The following is a 16,677-nucleotide window of genomic DNA, read 5'->3' on the forward strand; positions in this document are numbered from 1 at the left end:
CTCATTAGAGTTCTATCAACTAAGAAGTTGTTTTTAAGTCTTACCTTTCGTAGGTACATAAGCCTATCTTCTAAAACTTGATCACTTTTTTTTCTTGGCTCTTCCTTTCTGTTACCTATGCTACTTTACTGACATTGGCCAGAACTTATAAATATATATTAAGTAATGATGGTTGTAGGTATCTTTGTTTTGTTTCTGCCTATGGAACTACTCCCACATTTGACATTAAGTATGATGCTGTGTTGTTGGTTTTAGAGAGAGAATTCTTTTTCTTGTTAAGAGAGCAAGCTTCCATCACATTTTTTTAAATGTATTTTTTAAGAGGCACCTGGGTGGCTCAGTGGGTTAAGCATCCGTAGTTTCGAGTCAGGTCATGATCTCACAGTTTGTGAGTTTGAGCCCCACGTCGGGCTCTGTGCTGACAGCTCAAGAGCCTGGAGCTTGCTTTGGATTCTGTGTCTCCCCCTCCCTCTGCTCCTCCCCTGCTCATTCTCTCCTGCTCTCTCTCTCTCAAAATAAATAAACTTTTTAAAAAAATAAAAAAAATAAATTTTTTTTTTGTAATCTCTATACCCAAAATGGGACCCAAACTCACAACCCCAAGAGTCGCATGCTCCACCAACTAAGCCAGCCAGGCGTCCCTCACATTTTTATTCTTAAAACGGGTGCTCAATTTTTTCAAACACCTTCACCATTTCTTCTTTTAAGGAGATCTATCAACAGGATGCATCATATGACTTTCACAGTATTAAACAATTAACACTCTGGGATGAAACATTCTCAGTCACAGAGGGTTAATTTTTTGCATACATTCCTAAATGTGTTTGGGTTATATTTTATTTCGAATCCATAATTGATCTATAATTTGTGTACACGAACAAGCAACCTTTTTCTCAGATTTTGATACCTGAATTCTGCAGCATCATAAAATGAATGGGGCAGTTTTCCATCATTTTCTATGCTCTGAATCATTTTATTAAGTATCAGAATTATCGGTTTCTTTCAAAGAAGTCTTATTTATAATAAGAAAGATTAGAACAGCAGGAAATCAAAAGTTATAACTAGGCGGTCACACAACTAGTTCCTTATGCCTTGTCAAGTATGGCTCAGGTTCCAATTCAGTTACCCGTCATGTACAAAGGTATTAACTTAGAATTAAAACTACAAAAAGACTCAGGGCGCCTGGGTGGCTCAGTCGGTTAAGCGGCTGACTTTGGCTCAGGTCATGATCTCAAGGTTTGTGGGTTTGAGACCCGCGTCGGGCTCTGTGCTGACGGCTCAGAGCCCGGAGCCTGCTTCGGATTCTGTGTCTCCCTCTCTCTCTGCCCCTCCCTTGCTTGTGCTCTCTCTGTCTCTCAAAAATAAATAAACGTTAAAAAAAATTTTTTTTAATAAAAAAAACTACAGAGACTTTTCTTTTATAAAGTGTTCTTAGTAACTATTCAGATTCTTTGGTTTCTGGTCAAGAATGAACTTATAATGTGAGGGCTAAAACCATAACATTTCAGGAAGAAAGCCTCAAATTTGGGAGGGCAAGGGTTTCCTGGCTAAGATGCAAAAAGCATGAGTATAAAAGAAAAAAAGGATCAATTGAACTTCATCGAAATAAAAAAAAAATTCTGCTTATCAAAAGCCACAAAAATGGGATGGCAAACCACAGACTGGAAGAAAATATTTATGATGCAATATATCTATATATTCAGAATAAACTTAAAAACTCCTCAAATGCAAAAAGAAAACAACAAGCCAAATTTTAAAATGGGCAAAGGATTCGAACAGATACTTCTAAAAGATAGACAAATAGCTAATACACATATGAAAATATACTCGCATCATTACACATGAGGAAAATGCAAAGTGACATCCATAATGAGAAGCCACTACATACTCAAGAGAATGGCTAAAATTAAAAAGGGTACCTAGGCGTGCCTGGCTGGCTCAGTCAGTAGAGCATGCGACTCTTGATCTCAGGATCGTGAGTTCAAGCCCCATGTTAGGTGTGGAGCCTAGTTAAAAGTAAATAAAAAACAATGGGGCGCCTGGGTGGCTCAGTCAGTTAAGCGTCCGACTTCGGCTCAGGTCATGATCTCGCGGTCCGTGAGTTCGAGCCCCGCGTCGGGCTCTGTGCTGACCGCTCAGAGCCTGGAGCCTGCTTCAGATTCTGGGTCTCCCTCCCTCTCTGCTGCTTCCCCACTCTCACTTTGTCTCACTATGTCTCTCAAAAATAAATAAATGTAATAAAAAAATTAAAAAATAAAGACCGTCTTTAAAAAGAAAGAAAGAAAGAAAGAAAAAAGAAAATGGATAAACAAATTGTGGTATAGTTAAAAAAAAAAAAAAAGGAATGCCACACAGCAGTAAAATAGAAATAACTACTGATACCTGCAGGGATCACGATAAATTTCAAAAACATTATTTCAAAATTTCAAAAAAACTAAAGAAGCCATACACTAAAGAATTCAACAGTGTGTCTGACTCCATTTACATGAGGTTCAAGAACAAGCAACACTACCACATTAGTCAGCATAATCGTTCTCTTCAGAAGGAGTGGAGGCGACAGAAAGACTAGAAAGGGGAACAAGGTAATTCTCTGGCGGGGTGGAATTGTTTTATATCTTGCTCTGAGCTGTGGTAACCTGGATGTGTGCATGCGTAAAAAACGATCGAGATGTGTATTTACGTGCTTGCATATTTTACTGCATTTAATTATAGCTCCATAAAAAGTAATGGAAACAAATTCAAGTATGCTATAACTACCTCCGTTATGGACTTGACCTTTGGAAGTCAGCCCTTCCACTATTTCCTCTTCCAAATGTGTGTTATAGACCCTCCTACTCAGCGGTGCTTGGACCCCACGGACTCAATGCACTGTTAGGAATTCACCCCCTCCCCGGTTATTCTTTTCTTCTCTCTTTTCCCTCAACATGGCCACACATTATTCCTGCTATGACTTACTTGCTTTCTGTGTCTCTGAAGAAGTCTACCTTACGGCACCTTGCCCACACGACAGTACACATTTCAACCAACAGGCACCTTTCATATATTATTTCCCTAATAGGATTATTATGTAAAATCCCTAGTATTGTATCTGTCGAATAACTGACTTTATATACGTCCCCTTCTTACTTCGAACTTTTCTGTCTTTTCATGTTCTTCTAAGATGCACCTATTTTAAAGCATATCAGAATTCAGAAACACAATATTATATTTCCAAATAGTTAAAATCCCACATTTACATTTCAATAATAGCACCAACATACCATGCATTTTTTGCCAAGCTCTCTCTCTCTCTCTCTACATACCCCACAGACACCTATGTAATCCTTAAAACAACCAATATTATTATCCCCAATTCATAGATGAGAAAGTTAAGGTACTTGTGCAATTAAGAAATTTGCACAAGTCTAGACGACTAGTAAGCGTTTGAGCCATGATGTACACAACTCCAGCATATTACTTCAAACGATTCACCCAAACCATACAATTCAACTATTGGGAACAAGGGATACTCTTTCACACCTACAAAGCAAAGGCTACGTTTCTTTAAACCATGACTTTAAAATCACAAGTTGTCAGAGAAAGTTCTGAATTTCTCAAGCAATGGATACCCGTATGTATTCACCGATATGCTTGAAACAAAAACTTCAAGTCAATGGCTCCATTTACTGAATGTCAGGGGGTCACAACTCACACTAATTATGATTTCCAATATTACTCTCTATTTTTTTGTCAGCTCAGAACCCATGGTCACTGACATGTTCTTCATTCCATCTCTCATTCCTTTGTTCATTCTTTTGTTCACTCACGCAGCAAATAGTGTATATTAATCCAGGCATTCAACACATATTCATTAAGTACCAACTTCAGGTATAAACACAGGCAGAAGAGACATTATATAACTTATAAGGCAAATTGCTTCCATAAATATACCGGTTACGGAGTATTGCAGCAACTGATTCCCCTCTATGAAGATGATCCATCATCTCTAAAACTGGGATAATGACCTGTTCAGGAGGAAAAGAAGTCAATATTTACTATAAAAATCAATACTAAAATTTTCAAATTATTCTATCTATGTAATACGTGACACATTTTGTGACCGAAAGACAAAAATGTACGTCCATGTTCCTGACGTCCATATTCTAGCTTATGAAAATTAAGAAAATGAAGAACGTTAAAGGAATTGAACCTGCAATTGTTAAATTATCTTCAAAATTCCAGAGGGGCTCATTAGACAGTATCGACTACATTTCTGGTGAAATCATTAGAATAACAACCAGGTACACAGGAAGTTTGATTAACCCTAAGGAGACCTGAGATTCTGCATGAAGTTGGGGGAGACCAAGAAGTTGGAGGTGAAGAGTGGAGGCCAACATTTGCCAAGGAGATACACAGCCCTACATCCCACGTTACCAGGAGCACACAAAGTCTCAAAAGCCCGTAAGCAGGGCCCACAATTTTAGAAGTGGTTGGTCAGAATTAAAGCTAGAAAGGTATAATAAGATTTTGAAAGCTTCAAAATACAGAATAGGTAACAGGGGGGTTGTTTTCTTGATCTGGACTGAATTTTTATTTCGGTGGTGGTTTTTTAATGGAAAAAGAGCAGGTGGGGTTACAGCAAACTAAGTCTAATATACTGTTTCCAGTAAATGTGAATGCTTTGCATGGGAGATGTAGAGTATATTTCACGTGCTCTATTGATTTCAAATATATTGGGAAGCAGGAATGTATATTTTAGTTAAAGGTTTCTTGTTCATAAAATCAATTTACTGCACTGGGGAGATAAAGATGTAGACTATGCAATTTAGTTTGTTTATATAATTGTTTGTAATGAAGCTATGTAAAGACCTAAAATAATTAAGCTAGAGAAAAAGGTTCTCTTCATTGTTTCCTGCCTTCTATTTCTTGGGTTTTCATAATTCTAAAAAAAAAAAAAAAATCAAATGGCAATATAGCATTTATATTTATTTACACAATCATATTTTCTGTTATTACAAGAAACTGAGTAGCCTCAATGAAAAAAGTTTTAAGCATCTCAAAATCAACTGACCTTTGACTTACCTTTTCCAAAAATGTTGAAGCGGTGAGAGAATTTTGAGGTGTTGAGAAACTTTTTTACATTTTAGTTTAGAAAGAGACCGTGCAAGCAGGGGAAGAGGGGCAGAGGGAGAGAGACAGGGGGGATTTCAAGCAGGTTTCATGCCCTGCACGGAGTCCAACGTGGGGCTCAATCCCACGACCCTGGGATCACGCATGGCCTGAGCGGAAACCAAGAGTCAGACGCTCGACTGCCTGAGCTACCCAGGCGCCCCAGAGGTGTTGAGAAATTTTAATTGTTTTTTTTAAGGCTCTACAACTGTTTTTTTAGAAGATGTGCCAAGAGGTAAACAGCCATAGCTAGATTGTTCTTAGGAATCTGGCAATGTGAAAATAAATAATTCATGTCCCTTTTCATCAACTACATCTAGAGTGGAACATATAGGTCCCCAGAATGAGGTATTAGAACTTTCACTCGATCCCACGGTTTCAATGAATCCACCGGCTGCACTATATCTCAGAGTCTGGGGCTTTCCCATCCCAAGCCTCCAGATAATAAACCTCTGGTTTCCCAAGGCACAGAGTAGTGGATGTCGTTGGGACATGGAACTCCACCCACTTACTATAAAGACTTTCAAAGAACAGCCCACATTTTCAATCTCAAGATTTATTCCTGCCTTCTGCAGACCAGATGCCCCTGAGTCTGGAAATATGAGGAGTTCTATGGGAAGAATATGTTGGTTTCTCCCAAAAGTTCGTGTCGGGAGAGATTCTGAAGTTGTAACTTCCTCTGACCAGGTAAAAGATTAGTTTAAACTACACGACTGTCAATGTTTCCACTCCTGTTCTTTGTCCTTTCGAATTTTTCCATTTCTTCAGTCTCGCGTTAGTGAACTTAGGAAGGGAGAGGAAGTAAACAATGTAAACAGTGATCCATTTATGCAAGATTTAACTAAAACTAGCTCTTTTCAATCAAGGAATCTGTATGACCAAATATATATATTAGGAAATTAACACTGCTGGGGTGCCTGGGCGGTTCAGTCAGTCAAGCATCTCACTCTTGATTTCGGCTCAGGTCATGATCTCACGATCGTGAGATCGAGACCTGCATTGGGCTCTGTGCTGAGTATGGAGCCTGCCTGGGATTCTCTCTCTCCCTCTCTCTTTTCCCCTCCCCCTATTTGTGCTCTCTCTCTCTCAAAAGAAATAAATAAACATTAAAAGAAAAGTTAACACTACTTGCAATGTGGGGGTAGATCAGAGAGAGAGAGAAACTACAAGTTTCCAGAGACTAGTTCAGAAACTACTAGACCAGTTCAGAAACCACTCCCATAGTCAAAGCATGAATTAAGAGCACAGAGAAGAGCTATGGGGATCACCAGGGAAAACCAGGACTCGGGACTCACAGATATTAAAGGGATAAGGTGACAGCAAAGACAAAATCTATTTAAGTAACTGGGGAAATGGTAATGGTATCAAGCGAGGCAGGGTATAGCAAAAAAGGAAAAATACCGCAAGGAAGGAGAACAATGGTTTGGTGTAGACACACCGAAGTACTCTAGGGCACACCAGATAGCACCAAACAGACAACTGAAGACAGAAAGCATCTAAACCTTGATTTAGATCGGAATTAGAAATGAAAATACAAGGATATGCAGCCAGTTAAGAGCTGGAGTAATGAAATTGGGAAATATTCCTCAGAAGCGCCTTCGCCATGAGAAAGGATAATCCCCAAAACACTGTTGTGCAAGGAACCAAGGAAGATAAGCTGGCAGAGAGAGAGAAAATAGGGAGGAGGGAAACTAAGAGAAATGTGCGATTAAAGCTAAGGAAGGAGGCGGGTTCCGAAGAATAGTGGCTGGAGGGGATTCGACTGTTTCAAGTTCTGCCCAGAGTGAGTGAGCTACCAGCTAACTGATTCGACAGCTATAAAGTCAGTGATTACCTTTTTTTTTCAAGAGTAGTTTGAACACAGGTGGGGAGAACCACACTGCAGTGGTTTGAAAAATATGACAAACACGAACAGGGGCACCTGGTTGGCTCAGTCAGAAGAGCATGCGACCCTTGATCTAAGGGGTCGTGAGCTCGAGTCCCACATGGGGTGTAGAGATTACTAAAAAACAATAATAATAACGAACTTAAAAAAAAACCCAACACAAAATAAATTCTTTCAAGAACTCGCAAGGAACTCAAATTCGTCCAGGAATTACTCGATGGTAATGACAGCCGTCGAGCAAGCAAGGCGAAAGAAAGGATGAAATAAGCAGGGAACAATCGGGCAGCCATTTAGAAAAATAAATAAGTTTATCCTACTGCACATCACATTAGGGCATCCTAAATAAATGCCAGATAGATCAAAGGGATAAAATGAAACTCTGAAACAGTACCAAAGAGAATCCAAGTGAAATTACTTATAATCATGCAGTAGAGAAGGTAAGCAGGACCCCGAGTCGAGGAACCATAAGAGAAAAAAAGCCGTTAAGTGTAATTATACAAAAAAATTAGAACTCTGTGCTTTAAAAAATATCACAAGGCCAAATGGCATTTGATGAACTAGGAAAGACACATTCACCCACGCACACATGAAAGACAACAAAGGGCTAATGATTTTAGCTTACACACACACACACACACACACAATTAATCAATAAAAACAGTAAGACATTATAGTCATATAAATACAATGTGCACGTAAAAAAATGCAATTAAAACCATACAATTTGAAATGAGGCATTGGTTCCCCTATGAAATTCACACACACACATGTACAAAGTCTGTTTATGTCCATTATTGGTGAGAGGGAATAGAAGTTTGGGAGGAATGTTCACTTGCCATTCTATACTTTTCTGTTCAACTTGTTTCGAAATAGAAAAATAAAGAGGAGCCAGCAAAAGAAATAAGGAGGTGTGGCCACGAGGTAGGAGAAAGGAAGGTGTGGTAACCTAGACGGTTAAATCAAGTGTAATATAAAGAAAGAAGTGATCAAGTGTGTCAGATACTGCTGAGAGGTGAAGTGAGGAACTGAGAAATTACAACACGATTTGGTAACATGGAGGTCACTGGACACCTTGATAAGAGTGGTTTACATGGAATGGTGGAGAAAATGGCTGATTAGCATGGGTTCAAGAGAGAATGAAAGACAGGAAACGAGTACATGAAACTCTTGCAGACTTGCACTTTAATAAGGAGCACAAAAAATAGGTGGCAGTTGGAGGGGCGATATAGGGTGGAGGTAGATGTTTTGTTCTGTTTTACTTATTTATTCACTCATTCATTCATTTTTAAGTAGGCTTCGTGCCCAGTGTGGAGCCAACGTGGGGCTTGACCTCACAGCCCTGAGATCAAGACCTGAGCTGAGATCAAGAGTTGGATGCTTAATCAACTGAACCACCGAGGAGCCCCTGTTTTATTTTGTTTTGATAATGGGGGATACTAGGGCAGGTAAAACCGAAAAGCATGACATTATACAAATGTAAACTGAAGAAGTACAATATTATGTTATAAATTTCAAAAGCACGTAAGACAATACGTGTGTGGATTCATATATGGATATACACATACACACATATGAATACAGAAAAAGCATTAAAATATTCAGGGGGATGATAAACCCCCAATTTGGGATAGTGTTACCTCGGGAGAGAAAAGGGGAGAAATGCAATTGAGGAGGGACAGACTATCTAGTTGTGTTCAAGGGACAAGGTAGCCCTGTTCCTCCGCTATTTTAACTCCTCCCCGAGGAGAGAGAGGCTAAAAGCTTCACCTGTATTTAACACTTTAATAGGTATCTGAAAAAAAAGATGGCAAAATGTTAAGCTATCACAGCTAAGTGGTGGGCATATGAGGGCTCGTTATACTGGTCTCTGTACTTTTCTGTATGTTTGAAATATTTTCATAAAAGGAAACAAAACAGCGTAGAACATGAAAGTGGGGACCATGTGGATGAGCAGACAAGATATGACATATAAAGGCCCGCAGATATAGATGGACAGAATGCTTCCAAAGATTAAGGAAAAAGACAGGACAGCAACAGACGCAGACATGCATTATAATGAAAAAGACACACGTCTCCACAGTCATGACATTCTCACGAATACAAGGAAAACTGATCATGACGCAGAGCACACACCTGACAAAGACATAATTGTGGTTTTGCCCTTAGAATGTTCTACTTAGTGCACCAGAAATGAAACAGATAAGACTGTTTTGGATTGTTGCAATAACTTGCATCAGTTCAACCAATTTTACTCTGAAGCGTTTAAGTGATTCACAAGTCTAATATTTCACACAAACCTATCATATGTTTAGATGATATTTCAAACAGAGATCTCCAGTTTTGGACTTAGCATTTAATTAAAATCCACTGTCTCACTCTTTCCCACTCTGCCCAAGAGCCAATAGCTTTAAAAATAATGAGATTTGAGGGGCACCTGGGTGGCTCAGTCGGTTGAGCACCCAGCTTCAGCTCAGGTCATGATCTAACGGTTCGTGAGTTCGAGCCCCGCATCGGGCTCTGTGCTGACAGCTTGGAGCCTGGAGCCTGCTTCGGATTCTGTGCCCTCTCTCTACCCCTTCCCCACTCATGCTCTGTCTCTCTCTGTCTCTCAAAGATGAATAAACATTACACAAAAAATTTTTTCATTAAAAAAATAAAAATAAAAAAATGAGATTTGAGAAATGTCTAACCAATCTTACACCATGAAAGGTAAACACTGCTGATGAATTAACCTTATGTTACAGAAAACAAACCCAGAGTGTCTAGGATCATCTGCCTTCGAATAAAATTTTGTTAAGCACACTGATAAGAAAAGCGGACAGAAAAGATCAGTGAAAAGTGTAATACACTACAAAATTGAAAAAGGGCACCGTGTAGAAAAACTGCATAATGGTACTTCTCTCAATCAAGCAGTACAAATTCAAAATCGCCTTGAAATTGCAAAGAGTGGCGTTTAAGAAATAGAATTGTATTCTCTGGGACAAGTTTTAAAAATGTCACAGAGTGTTAGACTATCAAATCTTTCAGCTTTCACAGAGGAAAGACACCACACTCGCCTCCCACCCATGGCACTGAAGACACCCTCCTACCCTAAACACGTCAGTCCTAGATGTTGAGCTGGGTGGCGATTTGTCCCCCCTTGAGTAAATCTAGAACTGGAGCGGATTGTGTAGGATGCTCCCACATATGCACCCATAAGAACATCTGCAACACTAAAAATAATAAAGGTTGTGCCGTCTTAAAGGTTGCAGCTGTACTGGATTTCAGAACATTTATGCGAGTGATCAACTTGCCTGCTTTCCTCCTTATCAGCATTTTTGTGCTGTAACGAGGGGGTCCAGAGAGGTAGAACAGCTAGTTGTTGGCCTAAACTCCTACCAAAAAGATTCGATCCCTCATGTCCCAGAAGTTTCTCCCTTTCCCCTGGCCGCATGCCAGGATGCACTGTCCTTGACAATTTCAGTTTTCTTCCAAAAGTCACTGAGGCAATCTGCCCACGGACCACTATGTGGTCATTACCATTACAGTTTACAGCATGCAGTTCCACTGCCTCTTACAACAGTACCACTCTCCCCCCCCCCTTTTTTTTAACGTTTATTTACTATTTTTGAGAGACAGAGACAGAGCATGTGCGGGAGACGGGCAGAGAGAGGGGGAGACACAGAAACTGAAGTAGCTCCAGGCTCTGAGCTGTCAGCACAGAGCTGGACACGGGGCTCGATCCCATGAACCGTGAGATCATGACCTGAGCTGAAGTCAGATGCTCAACCGATGGAACCACCCAGGCGCCCCTCTATCTGGTTTTTCTAATAGTGGTTGCCCTCTTGTAACAAGGGCTAAACTTTCTCTAATGGATGTTTAAAGGTCAACTGCCAAGCTTTAGCTGTCTTCGTCTCCTTCAATGTTACAGTGTTATAACTCTTATCTACCGGAGTGACACTGTCATGTTTCATATTGAATCATACCTCTCTCTGCTACCCACCAAAATCCTTACCCTAAATTATACACTCAGTCTCCCTCACTCAATCTCCCTGTCACTAAGGTTTCGTTTCCCCCATTCACCTGGTCAGGGAATAGTGCATTTCTCACCATTCCTGTCTACAGTCTTACTTTTGGAAGTTAGCAATCTGTCTCAGCCTCTTCGGTCAAAGTCCATTCTACATAATTCATTAAGCACTGTTACACAAACATCTTGCAAGAAAAAAAAGAAATGAGAAAAGAAAATATGGGCAAGGGGCGCCTGGGTGGCTCAGTCGGTTAAGCATCCAACTTTGGCTCAGGTCATGATCTCGCGGTTCTTGAGTTCGAGCCCCGCGTCGGGCTCTGTGCTGGCAGCTCGGAGCCTGGAGCCTGCTTTGGATTCTGTGTCTCTGTCTCTCTCTACCCCTTCCCTGTTCACTCAGGCTCTTTCTCTCTCTCTCTCTCTCTCTCTCAAAAATAAACATGTAAAAATTAAAAACCAAAAAAAAAAGAAAATATGGGCAAGAAAAAATAAAAATCATTATTTACATCAGTGGTCCACAAACTTTGAGTATGTAGCAGAATCCTCTAGAAAGCGAGATAAACCGAGATTGCTGGGCCTCACCCCCAGCATCCAGCGTTTCTCATTCAGTTGATGTGGGATAGGTCTAGAGAATTTTTTTTCTTTTTTTTTTTAATATTTTATTTTAAGTGATCTCTACACCCAATGTGGGGCTCAAACTTACAACCCTGAGATCAAGAGTTGCATGCTCTACTTATGGAGCCAACTGGGTGCCCCAAGAATTTGCTTTTCAAAGAAGTTCACAAGGGCTGTTCCTGCTGGGAGACCACGGATCACACTTTAAGAATTAATGACTGACAGATAACATCGTTTTTATAGAGAGCTTAGAAGAATCAACTGGAAAATTAATACAGTAAAATGCCCACTACAGCAAAATCAGCCCCATAAAGACAAAGATGTCTTCTCTTCCAACAAAATTTGTAAACTACCTAGGAATGAGCTTAAAAAAGAAACCCGGAAGACTTACAAACAATAAAATTTTACTGGTTTGTAAAACCATAAAGGACATGAATAAATGGATACAGGGATAAATATATACAAATATCGAATAGAAAAACTCAACATCACAAAGATGCGAAGTTCCCTCAAAATTCATATAGAAACTCAACACAATTCCAATCACATTGGCAAAGGGTCCTAAGTTCTTTTTGGTGGCAGAGGATGGCTACTTTGTATGTTGAATCCTCAGTTCACTGGAAAATCACCCAAAATGTTTTAAAACAGAAAAATAAGGGACGATGCAACCTTTCGCAGTCGATAGTACAATGTACTGTAAAGTTACGGTAACTATAACCGTGTGGTACCAGTATGGGGACAGAGGGATCCATAGAATAAAGTCCCCAAACAGATCCAAGTGCTTATGGTTATTAGCTATGTGGAGAAAGTGGTACTCAGGTTGGGTAACAAAAAATGGTGAATCTCTCAATAAAGAGGTCTGGGGAAACTGGCTAAGTTAGGGAAAAAACTGAAATCCCATCTACACCATACAGATACATCCCACAGATGGAATAAATAACTGAGCGTGAAAAACTAAAACTGTAACAGTAGAAGATAAAAAAGAATATATATTTTTAAAGAGGCAAAAATAAAATCTTTCTGAGGGCCAACACAAAACGCAGAAGCCGTAAAGAATATGAAAATGGTGGGGCGCCTGGGTGGCTCAGTTGGTTAAGCGTAGGACTTTGGCTCAGGTCATGATCTCGCGGTCTGTGAGTCTGAGCCCCGTGTCGGGCTCTGTGCTGACAGCTCAGAGCCTGGAGCCTGCTCCGGATTCTGTGCGCCCCCGTCTCTCTGCCCCTCCCCCACTGGTGCTCGGTCTCGCTCTCTCAAAAATAAATAAATGTTAAAAAAAGAAAAAAAGAGAATAGTTTGTCAATTTGTTAGTAAAAAGAAAGAAAGGTTATGATTCTCTAGGGTACGACTGTGCCCCGAACATACGGACAAGCGACAGCAGCAGGTGGGGGGATGAGGAGGAAACCTGCAACACGTAACCGGCAGAAGGTTAGTGTTCATAACATGTAAAGTATTCCCCAAAACCAATAATAAAGCTGTGTCAACCAGGAGGCAAGTTTCTGAAGAGGCCTTTCACCGAAAAAGAACCACGACAGGAAGAGTAAGCAAAAGCAAAGAGGTTTGAGCTCAGTCGCGTGGGTTTGTATGCGTGGGTAAAACTGGGAGAAAAGCCCCAGCCGTTTTAAGGGCACATTCATTGCACAACCTACGGCTCTTTTCCACACTGTCACCTTCAAAAGATAGTGAGACATCTCTCAGGGCCTATTTACCATGGGAAGTCCTATATCTCCCTCTAAGAACCGCAAACAAGGGAAAGACAATGAGAGAGAAAGAAGGCTTATGAGAAATTCAAAAACGAAGTCTATACCAAAATTCAGGAAAGAGAGAAAAAATTACTGTGCATTTTACTGGAGAAGGAAACTAAGCGGGAATCGTCTATTAAAGCTTCCAATTGGGGGTGAGTTTAAACAAGCAGGTGAAGGTGGTTGTTTTTTTTCCCCAATTGCACGTTAGCAGGCCATAATTCAATTTGTCCTCAATGTTCCAAAGGGTAAAATTCTTAAGTGGTTTTATATTACAGTAATCATCTTACCAGAAAGCTGTTTATCCAAGCAAAATGAGATTCACAAGCGATCTTAAAACAAAAATGCTTGTATGTCCAAGATAATAGAATAATCAAGTTCCAAGTGACTGCTGAAAAATCGAGATGCAACACAGGGATTTTATTACATTATATTCTTCTGGTATTATAAAAGTAAAGATTGAATCATTTAATGTCTTTGCACAAGAGATCCGTAAGCTGATGGATTCTGGTTTTCAAATCAATCTATAGCTGAAATCTAAAGTCCATGCTTTAAATGCTGAGCAGCATCTAAACAGTAGCAAAAAGAAATAAAAGTATTTCTTTCACAGTGATAAATTCCATATGGTGTTTCTTTAAAAAGAAAAAGTATTAATCATTCCTCAAAATAACTTAGGTGAATATGAGGAGAATCCTGACTATATTTTGAATAAAATTTTTATGGGAAAATTTTGAAAAATTCACACAGATGAGATTAGTCTATGTATATTATGTGTATATATATATATATATATATACACACACACACACACATATATAACTATATATATAAATAATATACATTTATATGTTATATATAAGATATTATATATAATACTTATTATTCTGACCAAGAAGAATATATTGAGTTCTACCCACATGATTAGCTATTAATATTGAATTAAGAACCCTCTTTAACTAAGATCCACTCTAATTTATAGACCACAATCTCAGAAAACAAATGGAGTATTTGATAGTAATCTGCCTTCCTAAAGGTTTACCCTATTGTTCAACATTAAATTAAAAATACAAAGAATTTCCTTTTAAAAATATACAATACTATTTAAAAAAAATTTTTTTTAATGTTTATTTATTTTTGAGAGAGGGAGGGGCAGAGAGAGAGGGAGACACAGAATCTGAAGCAGGCTCCAGGCTCTGAGCTGTCAGCACAGAGCCCGGCGCGGGGCTCAGACTCATGAACCATGAGATCGTGACCTGAGCCGAAGTAGGATGTCAACCCACTGAGCCACCCAGGAGCCTGTAAGATACAATACTATTTAATATCCCATTCATTCATAATCAAAACGAGTCAATTAAATGAAAAACAAAAAAAAAAACCTGGCCTGATCACAATTAGTGTAGTCCATTCACTAGTGTTGTACCTCTTTTTAGTAAGTAACCTTCAACTATGGTAATAATTGGTAAATGACAATTCACTAATTCGAGCTCAACAGAAAGCCAATGTTTCCGATTAAGAGCTTTGCAACATACACGTCTCCACTTTATTAATTGGGCCACTCAACGTTTACTGTGCAAGGGACCCGAGGGAGTGCAGGAGGCAGGTCTGGATAGAGAATAGTTCTCCTGGGTCCATAACAGGTACGTTTATCAAATTTAACAACACGAAAGAAGGCAGGAAGAGAAGGGCAGGCAGCTCTATCACTTGTACAATCTTATATATCCACGGTGGAAATTGTATTATGGGGTTTAATTGGGTCCATCGTTCATTGATGAGTCAAAAATTTAAAGTAGGAATCATTTGTGATTTGCCTTACCATTTGATCTACAGCCAAAGCTTTTTCTTTGTGCACAGGCCTACTGATTGAATCTTGACGTTTTCTTTCATAAATTAAGCTCACCATTACAATAAAATGCATGAATGGTGATTTATAGAATTGTTTTGTTTTCTTTAAAACAGGAAGAGAATATAAAGCACCTTGCACAGCAATATGAATCCAGAATCCTTAAGTTTTTACAATTTCCCCCAAATTAAAAAAAAAAATTTTTTTAAGTACACTCTACACCACACATGGGGCTGGAACTCATGACATGCTCTACTGACTGAGCCAGCAGGCACCATCACCCCCAATCTTAAAATGGCAGGTGCAGGGACGCCTGGGTGGCTCAGTCAGTTAAGCGTCTGACTTTGGCTCAGGTCGTGATCTCATAGTTCATGAGTTTAAGCCCCGCGTCGGGCTCTGTGCTGACAGCTCACAGCCTGGAGCCGGCTCCACATTCTGTGTGTGTCTCTCTCTCTGCCCCATCCCCTGCTTGCTCTCTCTCTCAAAAATAAATAAACGTTAAAAAAAAATTAAAATAGCAGGTGCAGGGGCACCTGGGTGGCTCAGTCACTTAAGCGTCCGACTTCAGCTCAGGTCATGATCTCGTGGTTCATGAGTTTGAGCTCCACATCGGGCTCTCTGCTGTCAGCACAGAACCCGCTTTGGATCCTCTATCCCTCTCTCTCTCTCTGCCCCTCCCCTACTTCTACTCTCTCTCTCTGTCTCTCTCAAAATAAACACGTAAACTTAGAAAACAATTTTTTACTCAAAAATAAATAAATAAATAAATAAATAAATAAATAAATAAAATGGCAGGTGCAGGACTGAGGTGAATGGAGCTACACCTCAGGCTCTAAATTTTAAGAGGGTCCCCAAAACTCAATATTCAAATAAATACTCATTGAAAGCTAGTTTACAAATGCAACCCACAACTACCATTATACTTAATAATGAAAGACTGGATGCTACCCTCTAATCTCAGGAGCAAGACAAGGATATCTGCTCTTAACACTTCTATTCAACAACGTGCTAGAAGCAGTAGCCAAGGAATCAGTCAAGGAGAAGAAATGACTGGCATCTGGATTGGAAAGGAGGTAACAAAACTACCTCTATTGGCAGATGACTTGAACTTGCATAAAGAAAATCCTAAGGAATGAAGTAAAAGACTACTAGAATTAATAAATGAGTTCAGCCAGGTTATAAGATACGTCAATATACCCAAATCAATTGCATTTCTATACGTTTGCAATAAACAAAATGAAAATGGAATTAAGAAAACAATTTCAATAATCACAGCATGAGAAAGAATAAAGTACTTTGGAATAAATTTCACAGAAAGTACAAAATAGATACTCTCAGAACAAAACGTTGCTAAAAAAAATTAATAATATCTAAATAAATGGGAAAACATCCCATGTTCATGGATTAACCTAATATTGTTAAGATGCCAATGCTCCCCAAACCGATC

The 16,677-nt window shown here is 39.4% G+C and overlaps 1 protein-coding gene across 7 annotated transcripts in view; it reads right to left on the minus strand.

Annotated features, from left to right (window-relative positions):
* The window catches only part of KLHL13 (kelch like family member 13), a 200,252-nt gene that overhangs the window by 116,437 nt on the left and 67,138 nt on the right, over positions 1-16,677 (minus strand). For 3 of the 7 annotated variants that reach the window (XM_053201591.1, XM_027054374.2, XM_053201588.1), the window contains exon 2: positions 3,931-4,004. The exons of 2 other annotated variants lie outside the window; for them this stretch is intronic. Coding sequence is in view for 3 of the 5 variants with exons in the window: in XM_027054374.2 (XP_026910175.1) it covers positions 3,931-3,983 (53 nt within the window). In the remaining 2 variants the exon portion in view is untranslated. Of the gene's footprint in view, positions 1-3,930; positions 4,005-13,680; positions 14,133-16,677 lie in introns of those variants that run through there. 2 more of the 7 variants (XM_027054375.2, XM_053201589.1) reach the window with 2 other exon arrangements.

Source organism: Acinonyx jubatus, chromosome X, assembly GCF_027475565.1.
Source record: "Acinonyx jubatus isolate Ajub_Pintada_27869175 chromosome X, VMU_Ajub_asm_v1.0, whole genome shotgun sequence".
Lineage (NCBI taxonomy): Eukaryota > Metazoa > Chordata > Mammalia > Carnivora > Felidae > Acinonyx > Acinonyx jubatus.